At 34.5% G+C, this 21,332-nt stretch overlaps 2 protein-coding genes and 1 long non-coding RNA gene across 3 annotated transcripts; 1 reads left to right on the plus strand and 2 right to left on the minus strand.

The window, feature by feature from the left end:
• Window positions 1–1,950: 1,950 nt before the first annotated feature.
• LOC120132741 lies at window positions 1,951–16,422 on the minus strand. Its single transcript, XR_005517030.1, has 3 exons — window positions 16,413–16,422; window positions 7,662–7,666; window positions 1,951–2,216 (listed from the first exon to the last, which is right to left on the minus strand). It is a non-coding gene; the product is annotated as an uncharacterized LOC120132741 (long non-coding RNA).
• Window positions 7,670–10,267, plus strand: LOC120132738 (probable pectinesterase/pectinesterase inhibitor 51). Its single transcript, XM_039149430.1, has 2 exons — window positions 7,670–8,968; window positions 9,458–10,267. The coding sequence occupies exons 1-2, from the start codon at window positions 7,906–7,908 to the stop codon at window positions 10,141–10,143; spliced, it is 1,749 nt and encodes a 582-aa protein (XP_039005361.1). The 5' UTR covers window positions 7,670–7,905; the 3' UTR covers window positions 10,144–10,267.
• Window positions 13,037–16,220, minus strand: LOC120132737 (UDP-glucuronate:xylan alpha-glucuronosyltransferase 1-like). The gene is made up of 4 exons (XM_039149429.1): window positions 16,072–16,220; window positions 14,927–15,121; window positions 14,194–14,816; window positions 13,037–14,119 (listed from the first exon to the last, which is right to left on the minus strand). Exons 1-4 carry the CDS (start codon window positions 16,137–16,139, stop codon window positions 13,092–13,094), a joined length of 1,914 nt encoding a protein of 637 aa, XP_039005360.1. The 5' UTR covers window positions 16,140–16,220; the 3' UTR covers window positions 13,037–13,091.
• Window positions 16,423–21,332: the final 4,910 nt, after the last annotated feature.

Here is a 21,332-nt window from a genome sequence, read left to right on the forward strand (position 1 = left end):
GTATATGATCATATATGAACAAGATATGATAAGTATGTTTACATGAATAAATGTGATTGGGTGAGAAATGATAGAAATTATATGAAAACATGTATATGTGAATTAGCTTTGTAATTAGGTAAATATATGAAATCATAACTATGAATTATATGATGTGAAAGTAATCTATGTGATTATATGTTATATGAATACAAGAACATGATATATGTGATATGTGAATTATATGGAAATGATCTACGTGTAAGTGAACTATGCGACTATGTGATAATATGAAAAGAAGCTATGTGATATGTGATATGTGAAAGTGAATTACATGTTTATGTGAATATTTGAAATGAAATAAATGATAATGCCCATGTTATGTGTCATGAGAGCTAGGGGTATAGTTGGCATGCCAAGAGTCGAGGGTCTACGCGGTCCTTCGGGACATATGTGTATTCTTTGGAACATTTATGAGGTCTTTGAGGCACATACTTGGTCCTTAGTATATGTATATGATTCTTAAGGAATGATATGTGGTCCTTATGGACATTATTATATGGCACTACGGTGCAATTCTACGCGGTCCTTCGGGATATATATATATTCTGTGGAGCATGTGTGAAGTCTTGTAAGACACATACTTGATCCCTAGTATATGTATATGATTCTTAAGGAATGATATGTGGTCCTTATGGACATTATTATAGGGCACTACGGTGCAATTCTACGTGGCACTTCGGTGCAATTATACGAGCTGTGGTGACAGCATTAGTGCACAACCTTTATAGACTCACATATTTATAGTTCTCACAAGTGTACCATGGGCTAATCAAAGAGATAACATAAATACAATATATATAATGTATATGCTTTTGGTGAAATGATATACAAAAATGATAAGTACAAGATCATGTGATAAATAATTTGATGATAATGATAGAGATAATGATAATAATATATATGATAATGCTAAGAAAATAGATGATGATATATGTACATGAGTGTATTTGTTATATAAAAAGGTGTGTGATTTTGTATGAAATTGTTATATGATTTTGTATGATAAGTTAGTATTAAATGTTCATGTGTTTTGTTATATGGAATGTTTTATGATTTCTATTATATGTTTTACTTGCCTCACTAAGTCATCGACTTAGCGTGTGATTGTTTCACACGTAGGTTCGAGAAGAATATAGAGAGCAATGTGGAGCAAGACAGGTCAGTTACTTCTTACCGAAGATCAGATCAGAAAAGATGTTTTGAATTAGATGTATTTTGTACATTGAAAATGGTTGGCATGTAAATAAATGTCTGAATTGTATATGCACTGAACGGTTTTGCAAAAACATTTAAGCTCTGAATAGTTCTGGAAATCTTTTGAATAAGCTACATGTATAAAAGTTTTAAATTACTCACTATTTTATACAAGTAAATGTTTTGAAAAAGTCAATGTGACACATCGGACTCGAATCCAGGTCGGGTACGGGTTGGGGGTGTTATAGATACACTCTTAAATAAAGAAACATCGAATGCAATAAGTGTATCGATACACATGTAGTGTACCGATACACCAGTGAATGGATGTATCGATACACTATAGTGTGTATCGATACACTTCAAAGGGAAAATGGAAATTGATCTTTTACTTTAGTTTAGAAAAGGGAAGATTAGAGTATATCAATTAAAATATTTGTCACACCCCAATATGGGGTTAGATTTCTTTTAGTTTAAAATATGGGAAATGATATAAAGTTTGATTGGCAAATAATTGTGTTATGATACTATTAGATTATTAAACAAATTGAGGGTCACTAAATAAGAGATATTTTTTTTAAGGATAATGGTATTGTAGACGATGTTGGAATCCATTGCTTTCCAGCTTAGAAGAAATATTATATTATTTCCTGCTTGTTGATTACAGCTGGATTTATTGACAAAAGAAAATTAAAACAATGGAAATGATGTGGTTTGTGTGATAAAGAAGACTGCAACGTTAATTGGTGCGTTATCTACTTTGCATGCCTCTCAAATTCATATTGAGTTGCCTACACTCTCTGACAAAGACAATGAGCACTATGGGATCTGCCTGCAATTTTGGTCTGCGAGAATAATCACTATGGTACGGGGACAGCCGAGTGGAGAGCCGCGAAGAGTCCAGCGTATTCCAAACGTGGGGATTTTGTTCCTGGTTTGAAGGTGAATGGTATGGATGCCCTCGCTGTGAAGCAAGCTTGCTAAAGAACAAGCAGCTTCTCGAAATAAACGGTCGTCCGGCGCCGCACACCTTGTGGGTCAATCTTTCTAAACAAAGGGAAATAGCCAGCCAAATTAGGTACCCCGCATCGTGATTCATATCCGAAACTATTTTCTTGAATTCTTGAGCATGAGATGAATTCGGATCAACCAAATCTATTTAAAAAAAATGGTGTTGGACAACAAGTTAATCAAAGCATCAAAAGCAGCTTGGCCTACGTTAATGGCTTCACCTTTAAGGCAACTTCTGTGAACAGTGTCGATCAGTTCATGAATCTTCTCCCGACGCAGGTGCTAGTTGGTATCGAGTTTAAGATTAGAGAAAATATGGATAACACAGACTTTGCGAAGAGTTCTTCAAAGCGACGAAACGGGTATAAACGACAACCTGAAATCCATAAATTGGTAGGCTCGGAGAGCATCGGGACCGGTTCGGTTACAGAACACGAGGTTCTGTTTTTGCAGTTCTTTTGTCGTTGTTTCCGATGAGACGACTACGATGAATAAGCTGCCGAGTTGGAGACTCATAACGGAGCTATGAATTTGAGCAAGCTTAGCCAATGACCTGTGGGGGTTATTCCCGAGATCCAAGAGATTGTCGACGATTGGCAGCCGCCGTGGATCGGGTGGGAGCTTGCTTTCACTTGATTTACTTCCATTTCTAGATGAGTTCAAAGCTCGAACTAGGAACAAGACAATAAACAAAAACATAGCAAGGAACTGATGCAAGTTTGGCTAAAAGGGTTTTGTGTGAACACGTTCATGAATCTCTTGGAGTGCTCAATGAGGATTTACTATTTGCCTTGATAAATAAGATTGAAATGTGGGGAAAAAGGGGTTATGATTCCAGGAAAATCACGTGGGTGGTGGCTTAAAAAAATAAAGTGGAAAATCGCATCATGAGTCCTCAAGTTTTGGTAAGAACTTGGCCTTGTCTCATAGTTTACTTTAGTTTTAGTTTATGGCCCAATAGTGTAAATTAATTCGGTTCAGTCCCTAATTTTAGTGATTAATTATTAAAGTAGCCCCACAAGTATTCTATTATACTAATTGGGTTTCCAAATTATTATTTCAAGCTATCTTATGGCAATAGAAATTATTTGGATACGAGTTAGAAATTTTGATGGCCTGGATCGTGAGGAAAATATTGGAAGTTGAATTAAATATCAAGGGTGTTCGAATGAAATTTAAATGGTCGGCCAATATGGCACGAAAAATGAGGTAATACTTTACTACATCTTTATGCTTTATGGAACATGTTGATATTGGTAAATGCATGAATAAGTTAATGATTGGTCTCATTTGTGTAGTTAATTAATTTCTACACTCGATCCGAATACGGTAAAAATTTGGTAACTGAATATGGTTCAGATGACTTGTATAAGAAATTGAAGGATTGTTAGAATTAAATTACAAGTTCGGTGATTAGTGATAAGGAATCAGCCCTGGATGTAACTTATATTTATATCATCAAAGGTTAAACGTTAAAGGTACTTGGATGAGAAATTATGAGAATACTATGGTTTGGTGAAATTATAAAATTACCCTTATGTTGGAAAATGACAAGAATTATCCCCGGAAGTTGATTAATAACTCTGAAAATACATATTGATCTGATAAAACTACAGATGTGCATAAGAGATGCTAGTTTTGATTATAAAATGTTCGAGAAAGCAATTAATCATAGGATCTCAAAATTAAAATTATTTTCGTTAAGAGACAATACCGAAATTACCTGGTTACGAAATTACAATAATGCCTCCAGTGGTAAAAATAGTCTAAATTGACGTTGAATGAGAAAGTAACTTGAGAAATTGTATTTAAACCGATAAATTACATATTTAATTGTTGAGATCCTACTTTTGTATGGAAAATTCCTGATAATTCGTCAGTAATATCTAAAATGACTTTTAACCTGGAAATCTCCAAGTTATGAGTAAATACCTGAAGAATAAATTTATCGAGGGTGCTCTTCTGTCAGAATTGTTCGAAAGGAATGTAATAGATGTTAAGTCTGAATTAAATAATAAGATCGGACGAAAGGAACTGGTTAAAATACGTTGAATCTATAAAATGACCAAAATACCCCTGTAATGGAAATGACTCATGAATATCACCAAGCCCAGTAATAAATGGATTTCCTCAAGCTTTGAAATAAATGGAAAAACATTGAGCACCAAAATGACCAAAGTGCTCTTATGGTCAAGATTAAATAAACGTCTTGGGTTAATTAAGGAATTCAGATAAACATAAGTGTTGTGCTACCCTTAAAAGTAATGGAAAATAATTTAAGTGAGTAGATCAACCCTAATGCTATGTCAGTACCTGAATGACATAGATATCATTAGAATGTGTGTTCGTCTTCTCAAGCTTGGATCGATGATAATTTTGGAAGTACTTGGCTCAGCTCAACTCTAGAGCGCATTCGGTACTAAGAAGTGGATATTCGTGAGGCAAATCAACAACGAATATCAGAATGACTCTATTATATGACTAAATTGAACTGAAAGGAAATACAATATGTATATGAAATTTAGAAATGTCTGAATTAATCTGGAAAACTCTGAAGTAATCGGGATAGACTTGATTACTAGATGAACTAAGTTACCTCAATGACTGAGGATTAAATAAGTGATTGGATGAGTCTGGAATCACTGTTGAACTTACATGATGAATTGTCCTTATGGGTCATGAACCATGAATCAAGTATGTTCGTATTTCCTGATATCGTTGAAGCGTGGAAATGAAATAAACACTATTGGAAGATCTATTCAGAGATGATTACGAAGATAATTTATGGACAAGAATTGTTAGTATTAAAGAGTAAATATTTTGGAAAGCAGTAAATTGACGGGTCAACATGCATTAGTTCTGAGAGTTGTTCACTTCGAATTGTTCGATAAGTCGATCGATCAGAATGGATTGTAAATGTCTTGAATCTTCGTTTCTACAATTTCATATTAAATTATTTCGGTCATGTCTGAACACGCATGTAACACAGAAGGAAATATTATGAATACCCTATTTGGTTCAATTGAGCTGAGATCCTATGAATTTAAGTATATTCCTAAATACCCTTGATTGTTTGGGTAATGGAATCACTCGCAGTAAATCTGAATCTAGAACTATTATGTATAAAGGTTCCTAAACATTTTCCTGATGCACATGGAAACATAGTGGAATTTTAAAATTGTTCACTATTTTGTAAGTAAATGTTTGAAATGTCAATGTGACACATCATATTCGTATCCGGGTCGGGTACAAGTTGGGGGTGTTACATAATAATATTTTAATATTTTTTATAAAAAATAAATTTCAAATTTACCAGGTGTTGACACGTGACACTTAACGGGGAAAACTAGGAGCGTTGATGATCTTGGCACCTAAAAGGACAACGTTTGTAATTTTAGACATCCGAATGGATAAAAAAATCGTTGACACTTATTTGCCAAAAAAATGCATAGTTTGAGCACTTATTTGGACATTAAACCTATTTATAAATGCAATTATATTTACGAGTAAATTAAATTATTAATCACCACACTTACATTTTATTTTTCGGTAAACTACACATTCAATACATAAATTATTACTTTTATTCTATTTTAGTACACAAACTTTATTTTGTTGGAACATCTACTTTCAGTGAACACATTGTTGTGCATGTTGGTTGTTGCTAAGATCAATCCGGGTGCACCTCTTGACTAGGGTGGTAAACGAATTGAGTTCGAGTATTGTTGAGTTCGACTCAATTTGAAAACTTTATAATAGAGTTCGACTCAGCTAGAAAACTCGTGAGCCTAAAATTTTTAAATTTGACTCGAACTCGAAACCATGAATTAAAGCTCAAAAAGAAAAAAAAAACTTAAACTTAACTCGATTGAAGCTCAAACTCGAACCTGAACCTTAAATACATAAAAACTATATATTGCATTTTTAAAAAAAGCTAACACATAAATGTTAATATTATTAATAACTTATTTTAAAAAAATCTTAATATATTATATTTTCGAGTTGCTCGTGAGTTTTCGAGTCGAGTATCAATTTATTCGTTTCAACTCGTTATGAACTCGAGTCAAATCCATTCAAATCAAATATTTATCAAACTTTAATCGACTTGATCTCAAGTAAGTCGATTCATTTATAGCCCTAATCTCGCAAAGTTCGTGTTCTCAGCTGTGGAATCTCTACAGGTGTTAAAAGAAAAGCATTATTTTACAATTGGTTGGTTTGATTCAGCATTTTCATTTCTCACTTTAATTTGTTAGTTGAATGGAGATTTAATGATTTTCCAGGTCTTGGTGCCACCTTGAATGTTGCAGAGCCCACCAAGTGTTCAACCGTGGCCATTTATGGACTGGGGCCTTCTATGCCCATTCACATGAAACCAGCCATTGGAACATCCATTTCGCATTAGATGTGTATGCATGAGCTTGAGGTGGAGAAACTATCAATTACCCAGATTAGTTCAACTAGGATATTATTAGATAGAGTTGAGTTGGTTCGAATTATTTGAATTTATAGTTAAGTTTAATTATAAATATTTATAATATTATGATAATGATTGATTTTAGTTTAAATATTTTTTTATATAAAATTGAGGAATATAATTTGAATTTTAAAATTAATTTATTAATTATTAATTTTTTTAAATTACATAGATTCTATTTTACAATTTAAATTTTATTTTTTATATTTAAATATAAAATCGATACAAAAACAAGATAAATTAAAAGAATTTTTTTTTTGAATTAAAGTCAAATTTTATTCATCTTTAAATTTAGGGTACACAAATTATATGTTTTGGTCTGTTTTAATACCTAAACTTTTTATTTTTTTAAAGTCATACCTAACATTTGACTTTTGATTCATTTTAGTACATCGTCATTAAAAATTAACGGACAGGCTGAAGGTTCGTAGCTCTGATGGACGGACGACCAATCCAAACAATGAACCATGAGAGAATGACGAGTCGACCAACATAGTCTAGTTTCAGGTCCATCAGACGATTGGCGATAGAGATCAGAGGATGAAAAAAGTGTTCATCACCTATTTGGGGAGATTAAGATATTTTTCGATGAAACGGTTATTATAATCACGTTTAAGGATAGAAAATGTACAAGTTAAAAAGGTTGAGCTTCATCAGTTGACAAATGAGACGAGCAAAGACTGTGGATGCGACAGTCAATGAGTCCATCCGTTAAGTTTTTAACTATTGATACTAAAATAAAACAAAAACTAAACCTTATATATAGTTTTTAAAAAAATTAAAATATTAAAACGCACTTGATCATTTACCTTAAATTTATAATTTACGGACCCAATTATACTCGAATCCGATAACCCAGTTAAAAGAATCGGATATAAAACCCTCCCCTACCCGCCATGCTATCTTCCACTGCCCACAGATTTGCTTTACCCTTCACCGCATCTTCTTCACTCCGGTCGTTTTGGATTTATGTGCCCAATAAACCTAAGGATCTGAGCTCGTGACTGACAGTAAATGGCCACGCCTTCCCTTTCCACTTCTTCGACATCACTTCCATTGGCAAAATTCCAAAATCATGCATCCTCGTGACTGTGCATTTCCACCCTCCTCGTGATTTCACTTTTCAATCCAACCAAAACAAAATTCCATACCCTTCCCACTTTATATATACCCTTAACGCCATGACTTCGTCTTCACCACCTCCCTCACGCCATTCCCATAAAAAACCTTGCAGAAAACCTCCCTGGACAACCCCTTCTTCCCTTGTTTCTCTATCAATGTCTGCTTTTCTTTTCCTTTCCCTTCTTTTGCTCACCCTTTTCTTCTATTCTTCTTCTTCTGCTCGTCACTACCATCGAAACCCACCTTCGTTTCCTCGTAAGTCCCCTGTTTACGCCTCTGATTCCTCCCAAATCCGCCTTGCATGCAAATCCACTCGTTTTCCACAGCCCTGTGAGGCTTCCCTTTCACAACCCTCCCTTCTGCCTCCTAATCCGACCTCCCTCGATTTCGTCCGGTCGGCCCTTTCCGTCTCTTCCGGTAACCTCAAAACCGGACAATCCATGGTGAAATCCATTCTCGATTCCTCTAGAGGCAACCTCAACCGCTCCGATGCCGCCACCATCTGTGTGAACATCCTTTCTAACTCGGATTACCGCGTTAGATCAGTCAATGACGCGCTGACACGTGGAAAGATCAAAGACGCCCGTGCTTGGATGAGCGCCGCCCTCTGCTACCAGTACGATTGTTGGAGCGCGCTCAAGTACGTTAACGACACCAAACTGGTCGACGAAACGATGGCGTTCTTGGACTCTTTGATGCGACACAGCAGCAACGCGTTGAGCATGATGGTCGCTTACGATAATTACGGGGAGGACATAGCCGCGTGGGTCCCTCCCAAGACGGAACGGGACGGTTTTTACGAGAACGGGTCCGGTGGGAAGGAGCTGGGGTTTAACGGTGGGTTACCCTCGAACTTGAAGGCGGATGTTACGGTGTGTAAAGATGGGAGCGGAGGGTGTTACAAGACGGTGCAAGAGGCTGTGAACGCCGCACCGGACAATGGAGAGGATACACGCCGTTTCGTGATATATATAAAGGAAGGAGTGTACGAAGAAACGGTGAGGGTGCCGCTGGAGAAGAAAAATGTGGTGTTTTTGGGTGACGGAATGGGTAAAACCATTATTACCGGCGTTTTAAATGCTGGGATGCCTGGAATTACCACTTATGATACTGCTACTGTCGGTGAGTAATTCTACCCTCTTTTTGTCAAACATTTAAATTTGTTTATGAATTCCCAGTTGTACGTATATGAACGAGTATTCACGAATCTAATTGAGTTTGAAGCTTAATCCAGTGAGTCCAAGTAGCTTGATTTTTGAGTTCTGAGCTTTAAAGTTCGAGCTTTTTACTATTGTAGGCTTGTAGTTTAACTCGAATCAATATTAACTATAACGTTGAGTTCTAAGCTTTCTTCATTAAGAACCCCTATCGAATAAATTCAGCTTGTTTTGATTATTTCTCGAAATGAAAAAGAATGTTTTGATGTATATAAAAGCAGCAACTGGTGTAGAATTGCATAGGCATTCAATTTCATTTGCTTTATAAAGCTTTGATGAGATTGTGCATCTAGACATTCATGGTTTCCCTGAGCTTATTGCACATGTATGTTGAGCAATGGAAATCAATGAGCTGAAGAGTTTTTATTTTAATAATTGGATTTCGCTGTTGCAGGAGTTCTTGGTGATGGATTTATGGCGAGTGGCATCACATTCAGGAACACAGCAGGCCCTGATGCCCACCAAGCAGTAGCCTTCAGATCAGATAGTGATCTTTCTGTCATTGAGAACTGTGAATTCCTAGGCAACCAAGATACTCTCTATGTTCATTCGCTCCGCCAGTTCTACAAGAAGTGCCGTATTCAGGGGAATGTGGACTTCATCTTCGGTAATTCTGCCTCGGTTTTCCAAGATTGTGAGATTTTGGTGGCTCCACGGCAGTTGAAACCCGAAAAAGGCGAGAACAATGCTGTCACAGCTCATGGTAGAACAGATCCTGCTCAATCAACTGGATTGGTTTTCCAGCACTGCTTGATCAATGGAACCGAGGAATACATGAGATACTATTATAGCAAGCCTAAAGTGCACAAGAACTTTCTGGGAAGGCCATGGAAGGAATTTTCAAGGACAGTTTTTATAAATTGTGTTATGGAAGCGCTTATTAATCCGAATGGATGGATGCCATGGAAGGGTGACTTTGCATTGAAAACACTTTTCTATGGAGAGTTTGGGAATACTGGTCCGGGATCCATTCCGTCGAACAGAGTTCCTTGGAGTACTCAAATTCCATCTCAACATGTACACTCGTATTCGGTCCAAAATTTCATTCAAGGAGATCAATGGATTCCGACATCATCTTGATTGTTTCCCCCCATATCAAGAAATTCCAAGATTGTAAGTAAAGCCCAAGGAAAGTTGTCAAGTCATGATCATGTTCATCTGTTGCAAAATCTTCATTGGAAGATGAAGGGCTAGTGTTTTAGCATATGTTATTTTCCCTTTCATCTTCCTATAATATTTGGATATGCAAAACAAAATGATTTTCCAAATATATGGAAAAATCAAGTATTTATCTTGCTCAATATCTATATCCAGTACTCACTCACCTTCGAACCCAAGTAACATTGGCTTTAGCTGTGCTAGTATTCCTATTAGGCAAGACAAGATGTCAAAATCCTTGAATGGGGGAGTATGACTGATACTTTCATATTGGGATTGGCCTGTGGCCAACTGGTTTTCTTGACTTATAGTGCAAAGGTGTTTTGTTGACACGAAAAGCAAACCAAGTTGCAAATTTGGTGATTCCTTGTGGCATGATTGTATGGGGTTGGTCATTGCTTTACGCCTCTATCTCGCTTCTTGGCTAACCTTTCAAGTACTCAAGTGTTCCTCATTAAGTATCAAGTGAAAGACGGTCCAGCCATCAACTTATGAGGTCTGCATGGACATAACATTAACATGGCTATTCAGCTGATGAATTAGATAGAGAAAAATGCTGATGATAATAAGATTATATATGCATGATCATGATTCTCAAGTTCACATGAAGTACATGACACCATGGATCCAAAGGCCAAACAACATGAAACATCAACGGCCCTATCTGTCTTTCTTTTATATATATATCTGAAGTAAATAAAGATTGTATATGTTTAAATACTCTTAACCATTTGATAATAAACGTTCATATTCTTGACATTTACGGTGCTCAAACCAGAGACCTTAAGAGATAATAACGAGTCCCTTAATCACTGAGGTTGTATGATTTGTGCAACTACCCTATATGTCACATGATAGAAAAGAGTCAGTTTCCTTTCTTATTGTTCTTGATTAGGGATGATAAATGGGTAAAATTTTCGTATCCATCACCTACCCATTACCCACGGTAGTAAAATTTTTAAATTTACACTCGTCTACTCGAGTATATTCTCAAATCCACCCCCACTATCCAACTATATACTTACACTTATCTTGTACCCCTCTGTATTCACCCAAACCCACCAATTTGAGATAGTCGACCCTCTGCACTCATCCATACCTGTCAATTTGAGATAGGAGAAATGGCGGTCTTTAATTCCAAAAAAAACATGCCTTAACATTTGGTTAAATTACAAGTCATTTCATATAAAATCTTAAGATCTACATGATAATCTCTAAAACTATATCTATATTCATAATAGTCCAAAATTTATATGATAAATAACTAGTGTATGGGTGGATACGAAACGAGTAAGGTCTCAAACTCATCACCTAGCCACTAACTACGCCAAATATGTCATTTTACATCTACATCCACTTATTACCCATTAAATTTATACTCATCTACACAACAATTAAAACATAATGCGAAATCCACAAAATTGTATTGGTATAACATCTCTATTCTTGATGATTATGGTCTCCATGTGCTCAACAACCCTATGCTAAAGCATTAGCCCCTTGGACATAAATAAGGCGTTTGTGCGTTGCGTTCTGGTGGGGCGGTTTATTTAATTATAAAGCCTTCAGTGTTGAATTTAAAAATCAAGGATGAGAGTCTGATAGGTACTCAATAAACACTTAAATTGAAAAAATAAGTAGGTTGGAGTTTAACTTGTCTAATTTCAAATTAGTAAGGGTTTAAAATGTAATTTGACCAAAATAATGTGTAGTCAAAGATATTTTTTTAATAATCTACGATAATTATAAGGTAGAATCTGTTAATAATGCATACACATCATGCAAACTTATTTACTTAGTTTGAGGCTCGAAAGTAACTGAATCTATAAATTTAGAATGATATTATAATTTGAGGGTTGATGTAAAATATTTTAAAATTTATGAATAAATTTAAAATGGATATAAGTTAAAGACTTCTTATGTAATTAACTCAACTAAGAGGGATCTGGAAAACAATTAGACCTAAAATATTAGGGGCATGACCCTTGACAGTCTGCCACCATACATATGATTTTATCCCTGATGGGTGGTCTTAAAGGAATGGTCATTAAAGAGTTTAGGGATCCAACTAATTAGGGGTGGTGTTAAAGGAACGGTCATTAAGGAGTTTAGGGATGGGCATGGGCGGGTACCGCTCCGAGTACCCGCCCGATCTTGACCAAAAAAATATATATCTAAAACTTGATTTTATCTGTTCCGATTGATTTTAGGTTATTTTCTGTTTCAATTCCATCTTAATTTTAGATTAAATTCTGATCTCGAACTGATTCGATTCAAATATATTAATATTTTAAAATAATAAAAAATATATTTTATAATAGTATATTTATAATTATTTATTATATTTTAATATGTTAAATTAATATACAGTCAATTTTTTATATTTTAATAATATAAAATAAAAGTTCTTAAAATATTAAGTATAGTTTATATAAAAAAATTAGTAGGACCGGTTCAATGATTTTTCACCTTAAATATGATCTCGCCTGATCCGAAATTATATATTTTATAATCTGTTCTATCCCATTCCGAGCTTCGAAATTTCAAAAAAAGAAATTGTCGCTATAAGATCAGGTTAGGTCGAGACCCGTCGAATTCGGGTACTTCAACCATCCCCGAAGGAGTTATGGACTCCATTATCTTTTCCCCCCTTTAATTGATTCAATTAGACGCCATTAAAGAATAAATACAAAATATTATTTGGAGGATTGAGAATTGAACTATAAACTTTTGGGGTGCATTTTTACCATTAGTTTTAAAGGGACTAAATACGAATTAAGCCATCTTCGTGGCAAAACCCCTGCCAAACATCTTCTTCAATGAAGTCATAATTTTCAAAATGTTAAAAGTAACAACAATATCAATGAAATTCAATCAATATAATTGATCAATGCAGGAGGTGTTGGAACAAAAGCTTCATCATTATGAGTCCTATTGCGGCGTCTACCCCAAACTTTCAACATTCCCTTCCATTTACATCTGTTGTCGATGCACTTGTCTAAACGTTCATCTTCAACTTTGATCCTCCAATGTCCATCGCTGAAGTTCGCTTCCTCGGCTCGCCTTCGATCGAACATGAGTTGCGCCTTTTGCATCGACGGTAACAAGCAGAATTGTTGCAGCACCTCCGGCATCGAATCGTGCACCTTCCACCACCTTCGGTGCGCGACGTCGCTCGCAAACTCCTGCATTATGTCCACGTTCCAGTTGCAGTCATAGTCCTTGAAGCACATCCATGGTTTTGTACCTAGGTAGTGTAGTACGTAGAGAATAGGCGGTTCCCATCCGAAAAGCCGAGTTTTCTCACGCTTGATTTCTTCCTCATCGCCTATCCAGAAATGCTTGAGGAAATTCATGTGCCGTGGGATCCGGTGCCACCATGTGAAAATCTCGTTTAAGTATCCTTGATCCCCGCCGTTGTACGACTCGAACATGTCGATGTGTTCCATCAGAAGCTGGAATGTGCAATTCGAGGGCTCGATGACCATGACACCGGAGTTGAAGAGGGTGCCGTTGTTTCCCGTGGCTGATATCTCTGGCATTGCAAATAAGAAATCGATGTTTCGAAGGATAAGCATGTCGGCATCGATGAATATGATCTTGTCATAATCGGTCAGTTGCCATAACCGGAACTTGCTGTAGTTCCATTCGTTGTATGCGTCTTTTTCGGCTTTCGGATTCCTGATCCTTTGAATTGTTCTCACTTTCCATCCTGCAGCCTCAAGTCCACTCCTGTGGTAAGCACTGATTGTCTCGTCCACAAGTATTACGAGGTCTCGGGTTGAGCCGGACAAGCGGATGCTTTGAGCAACGGCGATAGCTCCGCATACGTATACGTGAGCCGAATGGAGAATCGTCGCATATGCTTCTCGAGATGCATTCCCCGAATATATTGGCTCTGTAAATTAACAGAACATATTAGCTTCTAAGCAGGATGAGGCATTTTGTTTTAGGAATGATATGGGAACTGACCTTTGACATTAAAAGGAAGTGCAAGTTCACAAGACCCTGCAGGAAACTGAAGCTTTTCCCTCAACACATTCAGGTCTGGTTTGTATAACCAGACATCGTTTTCGTGTGCAACAAGTTCTTTGCAAGTGAACATGTTCGGGATCGGAAAACACCTCGAAACAAAAAGCACTTGCAGCGGATACAAGCCCTTGGCCGAGGTTGCAAGGCTAGCCGCTGCTAGCTGCAAATGCAGCCTAGCAACATCCCTTGACCAATTCCCCTCATTTCTACAAGGCAACTTAACAGCAATCAGATCAAGACGTTGTCCAGGGACCTCGATCTTCGGTAAATCCGGGCAAACGGGAACCTTTTCTTCTTGCTCCTCGTCGATCCATTCCGGATATAACGAATCCCAAGTTACATTCATGTCCGCATAATCCAAATGCAGCGCAATGTGGCTTGCATCAGGCATTAGGTGCTTCCAATGACCGACTTCAGTAGTATTGAAGTTCAAAAGTCCTATTCCCAGGTAATCATTCTGTTCGTCCATCGTCTCGATAACTTTCACAACACCGTCCCAGTCAGTATCGACATCCGATACATATCGAGAATCTGCTCCTCCCCATATCCACCTCTCTATATACCTTTCATAAAATCATCATGTCAGGCTTTTGAATCAAACAATTACGAAAACTGCCTCGGACATCGATGGCAACAAGAAATACAGTACAGGAAAGTATGCCGGCACACGTACCGGGATTTCGCGGCCGATAGATGGTCGGTTTTATAGGCGTCTGGAGAGCACAAAAGTGATACAAAAGTGCCGGAAACAATGACGATCAAAACAAGTTTGAGAAGAGGATACTTGCAGCACAAGTTCCGATCTTGGAAAGGCTTCCCGTAACCTTTTACCCTATTCTTATTTAACCTTCTTTTGTACAAGGCCTCACTGCAATAATTTTAATTAAATAAATAGATGAATGAACACTAACAATTAAGCAACCTGTAATCATCATCATCATCATAATAATAGTTGGTAGGTTAAGGTAACCGGAAAGAATCCTTTCAACTGAAGCAAAGATCTAACTTCACTTGTCAATATCTTAACAAGCAGTGATTTTGACGTTTGTTGATTAAACAGTATTTTGTCATACAATTAAGCAACGTTTTCCGGAGTAAGGGCTCGACTCGATTCAAAAATTGTTTGACTCGTGTTGGATTAAGGGTTCAACTCAATTAAAAAATTATTTGACTCATGTTTGATAAAGTTTTATTCGATATGTGCTCGTTAAAAAGAGTTGTTTTTAGACTTGACTCCTATTCATTAAACTCACCAGATTTTAAATGTTATTTTTAAAATATATTTAAAGTATAATAATAATATATAAAACTTAATATTAACATAAATTAACAAATTTAACCAAAAAATTTGATCAAAATAATATGTGAAACAGTTTGAAAGTTACAATCCACAAATACAACAAATTAACATATTATAACCAAAGTAATAATCCATAAATACACAAAATTAACATATTACAATATATAATAAAACCTAAAAATAAGACAATTAACATCCTATAAAATTATTTAAAAAGATTAATGAACTACCCGCGAATTTATCGAGTTAAACTTAAGTTAAACTAACTCGAGTCGAGAGTTAACCAAATTTTAATTAAATCGAGTTCGACTTGCTCACAAATTAAGATGGTTGGTATTATATTAAACTCAAAGGCTCTTTGATCGATCAGTTCATTCAAATCATATTATTAATTATCTAGGACTGCAACAAAAAAGGGTTCTCCGGTGATGAAACAAACACGAGAACCCAATACTAAAACTGGAAATTTTAAGCAATCAAATCAAGAGAGAGATGAACAATGAAAGAAAGGAACTCACATTGAAGAAGACAACCGATGTCTGTTGTCGACAGAACCAGACGAGTTTCCCCACATGATTCCTCTCATCTTTCTAAGAACCAGCAAAGTTCATGCATGCAACACCTGGTGATCCAGAAAGAGGACAATCATTTATATGAATCACCAACAAAAAAGCATGCTGATGGATCAATGAAAGGGTTCAAAAGTAGAACATTTATCGCGTTTCAAGATTTGGCTTATGAAAAGGACAAGTTTGGTTGCTTAATGATGATGATGAAAGGGATTTGGATTAAGAGTAAAGGAAGAAGGGGAAGCATAGAGGGCTTAAGCTGCTTTCAATAACTGTTTCACCAAACGGACTTGTCCAAAGTATAATTAATTTTCGTCATCTAAACAAAAACGGAAGGCTTTTATAAAATGGGTTCATGCATATAGCAATAAGCGTGGGGCTAAGTTTGTATTGAGATGAAGAAGGTGGGAGTTCCTTGTATGATGGAGCCTTTGCACCCACTTCGTCTCGTATACACGAATAAAAAAATTGAAACATCTTAATTAATCCATGAATTGTGAACACGAGGCTAGGGTTGTTTCAATGCTCCCTCATTCGATTTCCAATGACATTCATGGGTGTGTATTTGAAGCTAAGCAATGTAATGGATGGAGTTGGCTGGGGAGGGTTAGCAATGTCTAAAGATTGTCACCAGTGTCCCCTTTCAACTTGGTTAAGTACCGCATGTTTATAAATTTTAAAATCTCGGGGGGAAACCCTAAATTTCATAATCTTAAAGTTTAATACCGCCACCTAATGTCCATCCACCCGTCATCAAACTTTTAATGTCTGACATCCCTTTATTGTCGTCTCAATCTCTTAAAACCCTAATTTTTTTTATAAAATCCCTAATCTCTAATACCCAAATTCCTATTCTCAAAACATATTAGCACTATCATCCTTACAGTCACTTAACTGTCATCAGCCCTCCACTATTGATTATCTCCTTATTGTCGATCTAATCCCTTAACTTTTAAACTTAATTATAGAATCAGGGTCTTGGAGATTTGTGAATTAGGTTCTATAAATTTTAAGATATTTTGTTAAAAATAGAAAGAATTAATATTTTTTTAAATATTTATGAATCTTATTTTTTTAAAAAAATAAAAGAGAATAAAAATTAAACCATGAGTTAAATACTAGTTAATTAACTATTTTTGAGACATTTTAAACGAAAGTGATGAAATTAACCTTAAAATAATAACTTTTAAAACATTACGTACTTTGCCTAAAAAAAATAAACACCTAAAAGGCTTAATTAGAAAATAAGTGTTGAAATTTATATCATTTTTTCTAAATAGGTGTCTAATTTTTTTTCGATTCATCTAAGTGCCTAACGTTTCAAACGTTACCACTTTAGGTTTATCAACCGTAACATTCATTAAATTCTGCCTTTAAAAGACATATGTCACGTTCTCGTAATTTTAAAAAATTTATTATATTTAATAAAAAACCCAAAAATTTTGAAAAACTTAAAACCCCAAAACTTTAAATATCATAATTTCAATCCCTAATGATCGATAACCCCATGAAGAAACACCAGAATAGGAGTTAATCGACGCGTGTATCCCAACGAACCCCGAAACTACAAATTGCAATCCCAACGGTCGACTGGCGACAAGAATAACGATGACTGACTAGGAAGACAAGTACGACATCAATTGTAGTGGTCGTGACCGACAAGGACAATGTCGACGGGTTAGGGTTAAGATTTAGGTTTTTTGGAATTCTATTTTTTAATAGTTTAATAGAAATTAATATTATTTTTTAAAACATAATAATATTATCATTTAAAAAAAAATAAAATTATCAAAATGTGACATGTCACTTAACAGATGCTTTTAAAGGACATTACGGTCGGGCACCTAAAGTGATAACGTTAATAACTGGATGAATCGAAAAAAAATATAGACACCTATTTGAGAAAATGATATAATTTGGACACTTATTTTCTAACGAATCCCACCCAAAATAAATAAAACTTTGTTTTTCAATTAAACCTTATTTTTTTTACACCACAAGTTTTGATTTTGGTTGTGTATTATGATCAAGCGGTCCAAAACAAAACGTTCACCATCCAAAAGTATTAGACCTAAATAATAAGATTAGATGGTAGACCTAGACCCATTTAAGCTTAAATTCAAACATCGGAGGTCCTGATAAAATCTGGAAAAAAATATACTTATGACATCCATTTATGATGTATATAGATAGACCCAACCCAAACTAATATAAATTTAAGTTAAGATTTTTTTTGGTACGACATCCATGAGTTATGGTGCATTTAAAGTCTTTTCAATTTATTCATTAAACTTAATATATTGAGTTTTTTTTTCTCACTCGGTTCTTTCCTCACTAACAACGTTGTGATGTAGGGTTTTTTTTTCCAACGGGTAAATTACAAATTTAACCATTGGATTTTATTCTCTCTCTTATTTTACTCACTATACTTTTATTTTTTTCAATTTAATCATTGAACTTTATGAATGAGATTTTTTTGGTCAGTACTCTGTTAACAAATAAAAAAAGCCACGTCATAACGTTGTTAGTGAGGAAATGACTGAGTGATCAGAAAACTCAATATAATAAGTTCAGTGAGAAAATTGAAAAAAAAAACTAAAAGTACAGTGAGTATAATAAAAGAGAGAGTAAAGTTCAATTGCCAAATTTTTACTTTACCCATACTAATTTTGAAAATAATTTAATCTAAATCTCCCTTTTAAATTAGAAATAAACTCGGAATATCAGATGAAGTAAAATATAATTAATAATAATATATAAAAAACTAAAATTATATAATAATAAAAAAGTTATGGTAAACTACGCATTTAGTACCTAAACTATCAGTTTTGACCCGTTTAAATAGCTAAACTTTCAAAAAATTTAAAATCATACCTAATATTTAGTTTTTGTTTCATTTTAGTACTCCGCTGTTAAAAACTAAACGCTTTTAGTACATAAACTATCGATTTTGGTCTGTTTCAATACCTAAACTTTTAAGCTTTTTCAAAACTTCAAGTTAAATTTTGAATAGGGTTATTAAAATGAAACAAAAACTAAACTTTATGTATGGTTTTGAAAAAAAAAATGAAAATTTAAATAATAAAATGTAGTATGTAATTTACCTAAAAATTTAAATTCTTTAAAATATAAAATCATCCTTGAACACTTTATCAACCTATTTCGAAATATAAATAAAGTTAGAAAAAGTTTCTACTAATCGAGTACCTTCAAAGAATTGTTGTAGTCTTTAAATCGAGAAATTATTTTATGGACTAACTCACTACATCATCAATGATCTCGGTGAATTATATCCATCAATGTTAAAATAACTTTTAAAATAATTATACATTTCTTATTTACACGTAAAAAGAGGTGAAAATTCACTTTATAAAAAATAGAATGAACAAATATTACTTATTAGACCATAAATAATGTGATGATCGACCATCTAATAATCTTTCCAATAAATCATTCCATATCGGCAAAACATAGTGGAAAGGAATAGGCAAAAGAGGACCAAAAAGGGTTCAAAGATATAATGATAATACTAATTAGTGTTAATAATGTTACTAAAATGGGAATTGGCCGTCCAACTCAGTTGGTAAGAGCGCAAGTCTCTTAACCTTGTGATCGTGGGATCGAGTCTCACGGTGGACAATTCATAATTCTGACTGCCAAAGGTCTCCCACGGAAGTTACTCTCAACCTGACATTGAGGCCAGCCTACTATCCTACCTCCCCTTTACCTATTACATATGGGAATATGTATAGATAATGTTACTAAAATGGGACGGAGTGAGCTTCGGCCTTTTTGTCTAATCAAATGATGATGTTCTTTTGGTCATGGGTCAACTTAACTAGCCGATCAATGTCTCTTCAAAGTGGATTCTGAGCCCATCTTGTGCAACAGAATATATGTATTCATGTAAATATATCTTTAAGATAAAAGCTATATTCTCTATATCTAAATTTTAAAAGTAAAGATAAATTATACATTTAGTATTTAAATGATTAGTTTTAGTTTGTTTTAATATCTAAATTTTTAATTTTTGTTTCATTTTAGTACTCCACCTTTAATAACTTTAGTTTTTGTACCCATTTACGAAATTTAACGTTAAGTCTTGAAAAAATTGAAAGTTTAGGTATTAAACTGGATCATAACTGATAGTTTAGGTACTAAACGCATTAAGTTTTTAACGACGAGATACTTAAATGAAATGAAAACTAAACGGTAAGCGTGATTTTGAAAAAAATTAAAAGTTATGTATTAAATAGGATGAAAACTGATAGTTTATATAGTAAATACGTAGTTTACCCTAAAAATAATAATAGCAGTGCACGGTTGCATGATCTGCCTGCCCCTACCACTCATTTCACACTAAAAAGCACCTAATTCCACTATCATTTGCTTCCATACAAAAATATTCCCCCTAAATTATTCTTACCCAACACTTAATTCATTTATTATATTATATATAAGAAATTAAATAATTCGAGTTCTTATTTTTTTATTTCGATAGAAGTACGTTAAAAGAATTAAATAATAAATCATTAGTGAAAGATATTTCGAATAATAAATGTTGAATTCAGTATATTTAGAGATGGACTCAGGGACGGGTGAGGGCAGTCGCCCCCTGAAATTTTAAAATTACTATATATTTTAGATTTTTTAATGTTGGTATGATAGATATATGTATACATGTTGTGGGTTTGTGGGTAATTACAAATGATAATGAAATGTTGGTATGATAGATATATGTATATATGTTGGTGGAGGTTCCATCATCGACAAGTTGGGAATCCTTTACGTAATTTATTTACCAATTATGACATGAAAGATTTGGCTTATTATTTCATAGTCTATGTGATCACGACCATATATTTGAAAGATGCCTCTCGTTTATTCTTTCATTTGTTCGAGGAAAGATTTTATTTTAGGAGACGAAAATAAATTTTAAAGAGGATAAAAATAAATTATTAATAGAAAACATACATAAATAGTCTAAAAATATAGAAGAATTCAGGGTAAGTTACATGTTTAATTCCTAAACTATTAGTCTTGATCCATTTTAGTCCCTAAACTTTTAATTTTTTCAAAATCATACCTAAAGTTTAGTTTTTATTTCATTTTAGTATCCTTGTTCAAAATTTAACATGAAGTTTTGATTTTTTTTTAAAGTTTGGGTACTAAAATGAACCAAAATTGATAGTTTAGATACTAAACGTGTT

Source organism: Hibiscus syriacus, unplaced genomic scaffold (assembly GCF_006381635.1).
Source record: "Hibiscus syriacus cultivar Baekdansim isolate YM2019G1 unplaced genomic scaffold, ASM638163v2 tig00110569_pilon, whole genome shotgun sequence".
Classification (NCBI taxonomy): domain Eukaryota; kingdom Viridiplantae; phylum Streptophyta; class Magnoliopsida; order Malvales; family Malvaceae; genus Hibiscus; species Hibiscus syriacus.

Bases quoted from the DNA above. Each gene is read 5' to 3' on its own strand.
- LOC120132738 (XM_039149430.1), top strand. From the start codon at position 7,906: ATGACTTCGTCTTCACCACCTCCCTCACGCCATTCCCATAAAAAACCT. The intron at 8,969-9,457 runs GTGAGTAATTCT...TCGCTGTTGCAG, and splicing joins TTATGATACTGCTACTGTCG to GAGTTCTTGGTGATGGATTT.
- LOC120132737 (XM_039149429.1), bottom strand. From the start codon at position 16,139: ATGAGAGGAATCATGTGGGGAAACTCGTCTGGTTCTGTCGACAACAGA. The intron at 15,122-16,071 runs GTGAGTTCCTTT...AAATTATTGCAG, and splicing joins CATCGGTTGTCTTCTTCAAT to TGAGGCCTTGTACAAAAGAA. The intron at 14,817-14,926 runs GTACGTGTGCCG...ATTTTATGAAAG, and splicing joins CTATCGGCCGCGAAATCCCG to GTATATAGAGAGGTGGATAT.